Raw genomic sequence first — 11,962 nt, forward strand, 5'->3', positions numbered from 1 at the left:
AGTAATAGTAGGAGTAGAATTAGTCTTTCCAGTAGTAGCAGGAGGAACACACTGTGAATATTTTGAAGTTAATGTCTTAAAACACATAACTTTGGTAAATGTTTTATGAAATGTGCTATGCACATGTAGTTGTACACCGTCATGGTGAAGCTGAATAAATAAAAAAAAAAGTCCTTCTTCACATCTTGCTTTCATAGGGCCGAACAGCATCTGGAGTTTTACTGTCTTCCTCAAGGTTAGCTGCTTTCCATTAGACTGTGGCTCTTAAGAATTTTTTCTGTTGTGTCAAAAAGCCAAAGCTGACTGTTAGGAGATGTGCAGGAAAGAAAACACCACAATACACATTTTCATTATACTGATAAACTTCCCCATATTGGTTCCAGCTACAGTTCACTTCAGCTTCAAGGAACAAAAGGATTTGATACCAGCTTCTCTAACAAGATCAAGACTATCATAAACTTCATAAAATCAAAAAGAGACAGGTCTTTTGACCAATAATACAAGATCAGTAATAGAGCCATCTCCCCTGCCTCAAATCCAACAGGGTGCACCAAATATCAAGACTCAGAGGAACTGACCACTGAAGGCAATGCACACACTGCAAAATCTCTCCAAGGAGTAGGTTTCAATCTCAACAGTAGATTGTACTGCCAGAGGGCTGCCTGCGGCTGAGCAGCAAATTCATTAATGGAAATGAAGGTATTATGTGTTGGGGAGCACAAAAGAAAAGAAATGTGCCAGTCTTAATAAAGTTTCTCAGCTGATCTTTTGAATTAAGACAAAAGATTGTTTTTTTCCATAGTGACAGTTTCAGTGCATCTATGAGAAACTTGAAGATTGTGTTGGTGTGACTAATGAAATATATTGCTGTAGACAATAATGATTATTAATTATTAAAATGATAATCCAGAATCCCTTCAAATGATGAGTTTGAGATTCAGCCTCCATTTTTCCTTTGTCACTATTACTTTGTATTGTGAAATAATGTTTTATTTGAGGTAAATAGCCTTTTTTATTAACACACCAGAAATGGATCTTTATAAGATGGTTTGCCATCCCAGTCAAACTTTTTTTCAGTTTAGCATACTACAAAACTAGTAATCTCTATGCAGGTAAGCAAGTGGTACATTGCAAACATACTCTATTTGGGGTCATACTGGGGTCTCCTTTGTCATGCAAAAAGGGGCCAAAATCTGATCCTCAGATTCCAATCAGATAAATATTAACTGCAGGTGTAAAAATTCTGGATTAAAATCTGATAGCTTTGACCTAACACTGACAAAAAGTATGAACTCATTTTCATTCGGAATTTGGTTAGAGAATGTTGATTTGTCACTCTAATGGAGAACAATGTGTGAAAATACTGGATCATTTCTGAATAGGCAAATACCCTAATTTATGCATAAATTTACAGGATTTGTTTGAAAGGGTTTTTGGGATGGGGGGGTGGGTTATTTTTCTGTTCAGAAGTTTGGAGAGGCATCACTGCAGGTAATATATTCAAGTATCAGTATTAAAAGTTGAAAAGATAAAAAAAGTTTAAACTAATAAGTGCAATAAATTGCTTTAATATCTGTTTATTTGGGGAGCAGGTCTATAGTGTTATTTATTCTCTTCACTCAAATGAGAGGGGAAAAATGGTAGTGTTGATTACCTTGAGGTACCCTAACTAGAGTAACATAGCTGCCGCTTATGCCAGTGTGCTTGACGAAGCACTGTTCTCACACTCAATTAAACTATCATGCTGACAGGAGAAAAATGGATCCACTTTGTTGCAGACTGTCAAACATGCTTTGCCTTCCAACCTCCATTATTCTAGCTAAGTGAAATGTATCAAACCTCTTTACTGTGCCTGTCACTGGGAACAAAAATTAACAAGTATGAGAATATTGTTTTAACAAAATAAATTCTGAGCAGCCCTCCCAGGTTTCTGCAAACACCAATAACATTAACGACATATTTCTAATTGATATAATGAAAATGTTCCAAGGAACTTTTAGGAACAGATATTGCATCTTTCTTTCTTTGTATTAGATATCTTCCATACATCATGATTTTATTTTTATCAGCAGATAATTTTATCCTTCAGCTGAAGAATAATGATATAAGGCCAAATTCTTATCCTTGTTGTTACAGCAATATAAAGTTTCCTCATAGCTGGAAAATCGCTGCCTAAGAATGTTATTAAGAGGTAAGGTTATTGACAGACCCCTCTTTCCTCATCATACGAACTTTCACTACATGGCAGTCCAGTAGGGGCAGATGATAGGAAAGTGGGTGATGTGCCACATTCCAGTGATTCCTGGATACTGCAAAACCACTTGCAGCGGAACAGACTTCCAGAGTACAACTACCCTTACACAATGATGTGAATCTCCCTGCTGAGGTAAAGCTAAAAGCTAAAGCTCTCTCTAATCCTAATGAGTGATGCTCCGATACAGCTGTATAACTGAGTTGCTTTGACATGAATTCAGCTCACTCTTCTTTCTGATGCTTTGAGACTGCAATGAAGAAGAACACTTTGCCACACAGTTGTCCTCAACATACTGCCAAGTAACTGTTAGCAGCTAAGCAAAGTGACATCTATGCATGTGGCAATTGTCTTCAGTCTGAAGCAATTTCTCTCAAATCTAAGCCTGAGGGCCTGAATTATCATTTCCCTGCGTCCTGCCAATTGCATGGTATTATTTTTATACCCATTTTTTAATCATGGAAATAGCTACTAAAATGAAAGACACTGAAATACTAAACTGTGTTATCAAGTACCAGGTGTTTAAAAAACATGTAGATATGGTGCTTCAGGGCATGGTTAGCAGGCATGGTGGTGATGGGTTGACAGTTGGACTTGATGATCTTAGAAGTCTTTTCCAACCTTTATGATTCTATGATTCTATGTGTATTTTTCTTTTTTTTTCCTCTACACTAAATTTAGATCATTGAGAATTTGAAATAAAAACAATATTAGCAGGTCTGATTCAATATTCAAAGCTTTCTAGTGTCACTTCCATTGACTGATTCCAATTTTTCATTGAATCTTAATTAATTCAAATAATAAAGTTACTTACATTTTTTTCCGTGTGAAAAAAAATTGTTTAAATGTAGACATCGAGTGTCATTTCGATGCTCTAAGCTATTCCATTTGGGCTTAAGTTGCTCCTCCAGATGAGGACATGGGTTTCCATAGGTTCTAAGGCATATCCATGGAGCCCATTCACACGTCTTGAATATGCAAGGACAGCTAAAATAACATCAGATACCTACAATAAAAATTAATGTAACTCCATTTTCCCTTTTGTCTCACCCTTACCTGCACAAGTAATACTTAACTCTATCTTTAACTTCCTGGAATAAATAAAACGATGAAACAAGTATGTTGTCAATAGATATACTCTTCCTAATCCTCTCAAATCCACAGGTTTTCTGAACTAAATTATTACCAGCCATAGGAAGAGGAAATAATTATTCTCTGACAGTTTGTTTTTTAGAAACCAGCAAGTTTGACTTCCGTAGAAAATTGATGACTTCTCAAAAATATTAATAAGGAAATTGATTTGTTAACAGAGGCAAAGTGATCAGATCCTCAAATTACAGAAATTATTATAGCACCATCAAAGTCATGATCTCTATGCAAATTTGAAAGCACTGAGAATCTGACTTTCTTATGTAGCATAGGAAAATTTTCTGTCAGAAATTTAGGTACAAAAAATATGAAGAACTTGCATTTGTATATACAAATAGGCAAGACATCAACATTAAGATGAACTACAGAATATATCTTTTTACTTTGAGTTTATCAAGACTTCAATGATAAGTTTAGCATACATATGTAGATGTGTAGTGATTAAGCTGATCTTTCACTCTACAAATAGAAATTAGAAAAACAAAATCATGCATAGTCAGTTTACAAATGATTTGCTTAAAGGAAGATAAATACAGGTCAGAATGTGTTTTTTCGCACCATGTCAGTCATGCACAGAAATTGAATGGCCTTACTGCACTCTGGACAAGCTGCTTTTGTCCTTATGACAAGAGTGAGAAGCACTGTGTTTAATCCTCAAAACGGTTCTGAAGTTGTGCATGCAGAAGTTGCTGCCTTTTTTAAAAAGTGACCCTTAAGAAAAAGACATTTAGAAAACTCTTTATTTCTTTTTCATTGATAGAGAGCAGTTCCTTGATTTTCTTGAATGGCAGCCAGAAATAAGCTTTTTCTGTTCTTGTGAGTTGAAAAAAAATACAAAATTATACACAATAAATAGTAAATATAAATCTAGCTAGAATTCATTGCAAAAATAAACCTGCAGTGTTCTACTTTTTTTTACCTATTTTCCCACAACACTCTAATTTCTTCTAATTTCAGAAAATATAACATATCTTTGTACAAACAGCTAAATACTATTATTCTGTCTTATGTGTGTGTACTGTTGCAGTTATTCTGTCTGGGAGTTGTTCATCGGTAGGTTGGGAAAGGACCTGTATCTGCATTTGGAAGTTCCTAGCCACAGCAAACTCATTTCCTCCAAGAATATTTAAAGCCAGCACAGAAGTTATTTACATATAGAGATATTTAAAAAAAAAAAAACAAATGAAACTTTTTAAACATAGTAACATATTTACAGCTGATTCTCAGTAGCTTTTCAAATTGCCCAATATTATGAATTGAAACACCAGTGATGTACAGTATTTTATAGCAGCAGCTCAAGAAAAAATTGTCCAAACATACGTAAAGCTATCAGATAGGGAAAGTAGCAAAAGGCTTTTTTCTTTGTTGAAGATGTTACATATTTTTCCTTCCACATAGTGATACAGAATGCACATGATGAAGTTCCGTGTAAAATACTTAAATATTTGTATGCTCTGGGTGTATACAAGAAAATTTTTTTCTTTTTGTGTTTTTTTTTTTCAACTGACATTTAGTATGACAACATTCAACTCCTTTCACATTTATCATAAGGATATGTTAGGTGTAGTTGTAGACAATGGTCACGTATGCAGTGCATGTACTAACCCAACCAATACATTCTAACCTTATAACGGCAAACACAGTTTGTTTGTTGGTTTCAAATGAATCTAATTAACTAAGGGGAAGAAAGAAAGAGTAAAGGTAACAAACATTTTTCAATAAGTTGAGTACAGAATAGAGAGTGCCATACACACCTTTTTAAAATGTTGAGGAATACTGCAATAAGCAAACTTCCTCCCACAGTTCAGTTACACAAAGTTCATGTTTAACTTGGGGTGAGACATATTTCCTGCACACAACCCCATGGCTTCCCACAGTGATACCTGAGGTTTTTTTGCTAGAATTAATGTTGTGCTTAACTTCTGATTGTTGACATGTTATTGTAAGGCACTTTTATTTACAACAGTTCAAACTTAAAATAGATTTACACATATTCGGCCCTAGCCCAATGTATATTCACTTCATGTTTGCTGGTCCAGGACTTCCAGGTAGTCAGGCTCAGCATGTAAATTAGCTTTGAGTTCAAAATATTCATTTTTAGTTTGTTCTAGAAGAACCTTTCTTGGCCTGGAGTACATTAGTGTCTCCATTAGCTTCAGATCCTCATGTGTTCCAGGATAATGAACTTCTATGTCAGGCTGGAGATGGACAATATTTTTTCTTAGGTACTCAGTGATTCCTAGTTGCTGCAGTTCTCTCTCTTTTTCAAGAATATTTCTATACAAGCAGCTGGCATCCTGAAAAGACAGAAATTCAGCAGATTGATCTGTAGCCTTGTATTTGACATTTGAACCTGTAAGAGGTGAACTGTTCTCTCTTTCCAGGAGACTTCGACGGAGATGTTTGGAATTGTTGGCTTCCTTCTCACTTCCCTCCTCCTGTTGCTCAGTATGTTTGGGGCTGAAGGATGGACTGCGGTAGACCTGAGCCATGGGAGTAACCACACGTTGCTCATAGAGAGTTGCAACTGGGCGCTCCATTGTTTGGTGTGTTGTCTTATGCCCATACATGCTGTACTGAAGGTGAACTGGGCTACTATCCCTCATTTGTTCATCTGCTTGTTTCTTTTTATATCTTCGTCGTCGATGCAGAACAAGAACAACTATTCCTGCTGCACAAAATACAATAGTTATAAACACGATTAGAAGTCCCAATATTAAAACAGAAAGTGGGACATCATCTGTAAGGGACCACAAGATGGTGTCTGCGGCGTTGGTAGTAGTAGTAGAAGTTGTCACAACTACAAAACTAGCATGAGTCGGTAGGGAAGGGCTGTTTATTAAACCTGGACACAAGACTTCACTGTTCAGGGATTTCAGCTCTTTTTTTGCTAGGTGTCGTGGAGATTTACAAAAAATATCACCCATCACTGTATTCTTACTCAGTTTTTGTATCCATTTTTGCAGTCCAACTGAATCACAGGTACAGTCCCAGGGGTTGTCTTCAAGTTCAATTTGTACCAGCATATCCAGTTCATCCAAGACATTGCTTACAGGCAAATGAGCAAATTGATTTGTTTTCAGATTTAATCTGGCAAGTGGAACACCTGAAAAGATATGCGGTGGCAAAGACTGCAGAAGGTTGTTATTTAAGTACAGAACCTTAAGTTTTGACATTGCATTAAATGTCCCTGGCAAAACTTCTTTGATGGCATTGTATTCAAGGTACAAGTATTCAAGGTGCTGAAGGCCAAGGAAGAGATTCTGACTTAGCTTTGTAAGATGATTGCCATTGAGATATAATTTCTGTAGTCTAGTCAGATTCATAAAGGATCCTTCCTCAAGAATTTCAATGCGATTGTTCCCCAGATGAAGCATTTCCAGGCTGGCATAGTCCACAAGATCTGACTTCAGTAATGTCTGAATAATGTTTCCAGCTAGAATAAGCTTCTTAGGATTTGGAGGAGGGGGTCCTAAATCAGGCAAGCTTTCAATATTTCGCTCCTGGCAGTGCATGAGAACTCCTGAGACCATATGGCTGGTGCAGTGACATGGGATGGGACAGTAGATTCCTGGAAACTGAGTAGGCTTTGAAGTATGAAGCACTAAACCTGGTTCTTTAGTAGGAGCTTTCAGGATAGGAATCACCTTAGTTGATAGGTGACTGTCACTGATAGAGGTGGTTACAAGCAAGGGCAGTGACCCTGAAGGATCTTCAAGTTCATTAACAGGATGAGTGGGACAAAGTGATTCTTTTTTCAACCGGCTTAAGATGCTGCCTTTGATAACTGGAGGACTATTGCATACAATGTCACCTATTATTGACTGAGGAGGCATGTTTTCTAGCCATATCTTCAGCTGCAGTAGATCACAGTTACAGGCCCATTTATTGTCTTCCAACTGAAGGTCTAGTATTCTACCTATGTGTTCCAGAAAGCCAACATAGGGCAGCGTCTGTAACTGATTTCCACGAAGATCTAAATGGGTCAATGGCACAAAACGAAATATATTTGGAGGAAGATACTCGATAGCATTATCGTTCAAAATAAGCACTTTAAGCCTGTTGAGCTTGCTGAAGGCACTTGCTTCAATCGCTGTGATGAAATTGTTGTCTGCTTGAAGGAACTCCAAATTTTCCAGTCCACTAAATGTATCTTCTTTAAGTGTTTCTAAAGAATTGTGATTGATATGAAGTTGCTTAAGAAGGTTGAGACCATTGAAAGCCCCAGGCTCGATATCTGCAATGTTATTAAAACCAAGATGTAAAGAGATAGCATTAACAAGGCCAGCAAAATCATTCATGTGTAACATAGTCAGGCCATTGTTTAACAGGTTAAGATGGAAAGGCCGTGATGGTGGGACATTTATTTCTGATACCATCTTGATGCCTCTTTCTTCACAGTTTATAATCATGGTATCATCCTTTTCTTCACAGGAACACAAACTCTGACAAGATCCTCTGACTGAAGCAAAAGAAGGCTGTGACTGGAAAGGATCAGATGCAATCACAACTGAATATAGAATAAAAATCCAGAGCTTCATCTCGCCCAGCAGATTCTATAACAAAGAAAAAAAAAAGGGAAAAGGAAAAGTAATAGAGTCATGATTTCACATGGTTGATTTTTTTTTTCCCTGGGATGGGGAGGTAGCAATAACTGTTCCTTGTACTTGTCGTTGAGCTACCTCACCTTTTAAACAATATTATATCATGCAAAACATTTGAATTATTTTCTAAACAGAGAAAAATATATTTAATTTAATGTACTGAATCAATTAACACAGTCATGAGAGGAGTGCTTCAGTACTTTCATGCTGGTACGTCAAAGTAGGAGATAATCAGGAGTGTGTTGTCTTAATTTATATACAATATAGAATGTTTTACCAGTGGACAGCAGTAATAAGTTACTACCCTGAGCAAATTCTATCAAGGCTAATGTAATATTTTGGATCACTGCATAGTGTCACCATATAGCACTGCAAATTTTAAGAGTACTTTGCTAAGCTCAAATTAATGTTGTCCAGCTGCTGAATAGAAGAAATAAGATATAGTTTGGTTCAACAATGTGTTATGTGCAAAAGCCCATTAAGTCAGGATAAAGGGAATCTCTCCTTTGGTTCTGCATTATGTATGTAAACCAAAAGGTATTTCCTCTGCAATCCTTGTACCCCCAAACTGAAAAGGAAGTAGACAAAACGTTTTTTTTTCTTTACGTACATTTTGGTGCAGATGTTATAGTTTGTGGATATTTAGTGAAAGTGAGAACACAACTCATAGTAGTGTAATATGTTTGTACATAATATACACGTAAAATAATTGTGTACACAATTAAAATAAAGAAAAAGAGAGAACTGACAACACAGTATATGTTAGAAGAAACAAGCAGGCAAGTGGCAAACACTTTTTGAGATTAATTATTAGACTCCTTCCAATTATTGTGATCATTAATTACTGTAAAATCTGCAATGTACATGGAACTAACTGTGCTTTACAAGTCAACGATCACCAGTATCATCCATATATTATGTAACTGAAATTATAATCTGTCAAACTGATCTTGAATTTTGCTATACCTGATAAATGCATCATTACAGTACAACTGTTGGGTCACAAGCAAAATTTACACATTGAAATCAAGCATTTGTTATCATTGGTTTGAATTAATTCTTGCTATAATCCATTTGAAGATTTTCTGTTACTTTCTGTCAAGAGAGGTCTAATTATCAATAACAGTGGTAATTCTTGATATAAGAGATGGAATGAAATCACTGTTTATAATCCTTAACTAAATATTTCCACATTTTCTAAAAAAAAAAAAAAAAAAAAATCTTACAATAGAATGAATGATCTAAAACACCTGAAATTTTTTAGGGTGCATTATTTATTCTAGGACTGAACTAAGCAGGTGTCTTAAGAAATCCATCTAATAACGGTCACTTGATCTTTCAAAGTACGCTATTGAAACATGGAGTACCGAATGTCACTGCACAATTCACCAGCTGAAGTGGTAATTTCTGAAAGATTAGAACCTTTTACAAGAACCTACTCGATTACATGCATGAACTTTCTTATAGAGTGGCCATATGATTTGGCATCACATCAATACATATTTTAATTATCATGTACCTTTGTTACCAGGATCATCATTTCTCAGTGCTTCCCTTAAAATGGATTGCAAAGATTTATACAGGAAGGAACTTAAGTCCTGTGGTATGGGTATTACACACACACCCACAAAAGCAACCGCAGCAAATGTGTGCACAATGAATTATATTTTTCCCCATTAGTAGTTCCTGGTAAGTGGGAGTAGATGTATGAGTTTAGAAGCAGAAAGCGCAAAGAACAGTGTGAGAAAAAGTGTCCCTAAAAATATGGCCTTTTATCTTTGTTTCAGTAGAACAGATAATTTTGTTGTCTCATATAACATTCTTTGAACTCCAGCTGTCTATGTTTAATATATGTGTCTTTAAGTTTGTTTTCCCAAGCATTGGATAAGACACAACATGTCAAGATGTTATTTTGTAGTATGCAGAATAACTGTAGAGTCATATTATACTGGAGATTTGTTCTTGCTTTACATGCATCAATATATTTTCCAATGACCCAAGGTAAAAAATGCAGGCTCTTGACACAGATGACACAGATGCCAGCTTCAAACCTACTGTACGACTAATTACACTTCATTTCTGTAGACCTTTTCTGTGTAGGAATTCCAGCTTCAATCTGCATAAGATTCAAACTGCATTTACAAAGTCCCTGAGGAAAAGTAAATGAAAAAAACTAAAAATCTGAAAAGCATTTTGCATTCTGTTGCATATTGAGAAATTAGGTTACAAAAACAAAAGCCCTTCTCTCAGATATGAAAGTAACAACATTTGTAACCAATTGGAAAACATTCCCGTTTTAATCATCGTCCTACTTCTGTGGGCAGCACTGCCAGAACTCTCACACACACATATACACACAACAGCAATTAATAGGAGAATTGTATACTTTTTTCATTTCTTGCAAATTTTTTTTGGTCTGAACACTCAGGAACATATAATTAAGCTCTCAGTGGGCTACTATTGTAAAATAAAAGCTACTTTCAAGTAACAGATTATCAACACTTAATTGAAAGAATTCACTATAAAATAAATTTAATTTAAAAGACTTGACAAAGCTGACCTTTGTTTCATGTGGTGAGGTTTTTCAGCAAATTCTACATTGTAACAGAAGTTTGTTTTGTTTGTTTCCATGTAAGTCACTAGTAACTGCATACAGTAACTAAGCTTTTAGCAGTAGGAATTCTAAAAGACTAAAAAATGTCACAGTCCTTTCTACAAGGCAAAGTTGAATACTTTCAGAACTAGTCACTTTACAGCAAAGGCACCACATGCTTGACAAGTAATAATGAACGGTTTTTAAAACACTGAAATAACTTGTTTCATTTTACTTGGGGTTTTGCTTGTTGGTTGTTTTAGCTCAGCTATTTTAAAAAATACATGTTGCAGAATTTCAAAGCCTGAAGCTAAGAATTGGTAATTTCTAAAAACCTTTGGGATTGTTTATTAAATTCTGAAGGGAGTCACAGTCAGATGATGCATTTAACACCATTCTTGCACTTCAGGAAATAAAAACAAACACCCATTCGTCCCCTCTCAAGGGATCTGAAATCAGCGTTTCCTTAATACACACATTGTACACAGTTGGCAGTTTGAATAAATGTACCTGCCAGACTGTTTGAAATACAGTATAAAAACTGCCACCATTTAACATAAAAGTTACACAAAGTCATGCAGAAAAATAAATCTAACTGGTACCGAGAAATGAATTTCTCATATGCTAAGCTAACTAATTAACCAGAATCTTTCTTACCTGCACAGCAGTAACACTCCCTGAAATGCTCAGAAATGCACAGTTGGAGCAGCTGTTTCAATGCGATGCAATTTTTCCCTGTGAAAAATGCACACTTTCTTCTGAGTTTCACTTTGCTGCAAGCTCTGGTAACGCTACAACTCCATAAAGTTAAAATCCTTGCTCAGAAGACAAAATACAGTGTTCAATTGAAAAAATTCTTCCAGGCAGCGTGCATATTAGACCGTCCTGTAAGCAGTTGTCCTTTTTCCTCAATTAATATTCAAAGCATACTTCACAGCTATGCTGACCTTTCTGCATACAGTTAACTGTTTGCAAGCATTTGGGTGCAGTAAACAAACAAGATGCTCAGAAGAGCTCAACTTGCTCACTTGGTTTGTCAGATTTGTAGATCCAAGCTGCTTCTGTGTTCTCTCTGCTCTTTCTAGTCTTTCTTGTTAGCTCAGTTTGTTATTAGTCAGATTGCCAGGGGCTGGGAGGTAGGCGTAAATAAAGAGACTTCTTGGCTTTTGACTCAGCCTTTAAGCCCTTCCCTACCAGAAAGCTTTAATCCGCCAATGTCATTTAATACAAGATACAGCTCCACCTTGAGACAGATCAGCTCCTCCTCCTCCTGCAATTTCTGTCACCTCCTTTTTCCCTTATCTAATTGAACCTTTGAAAGTAAAATTCACCTAAATATCTTCCAGATTGCTTAAGGTCTGTTAA

At 36.0% G+C, this 11,962-nt stretch overlaps 1 protein-coding gene across 1 annotated transcript; it reads right to left on the reverse strand.

The window, feature by feature from the left end:
* Positions 1-3,896: 3,896 nt before the first annotated feature.
* On the reverse strand, positions 3,897-11,340 carry SLITRK6 (SLIT and NTRK like family member 6). The gene is made up of 2 exons (XM_009934287.2): positions 11,255-11,340; positions 3,897-7,956 (listed from the first exon to the last, which is right to left on the reverse strand). The coding sequence occupies exon 2, from the start codon at positions 7,939-7,941 to the stop codon at positions 5,422-5,424; it is 2,520 nt and encodes an 839-aa protein (XP_009932589.2). The 5' UTR covers positions 7,942-7,956; positions 11,255-11,340; the 3' UTR covers positions 3,897-5,421.
* Positions 11,341-11,962: the final 622 nt, after the last annotated feature.

Source organism: Opisthocomus hoazin, chromosome 1 (genome assembly GCF_030867145.1).
Source record: "Opisthocomus hoazin isolate bOpiHoa1 chromosome 1, bOpiHoa1.hap1, whole genome shotgun sequence".
Classification (NCBI taxonomy): Eukaryota; Metazoa; Chordata; class Aves; order Opisthocomiformes; family Opisthocomidae; genus Opisthocomus; species Opisthocomus hoazin.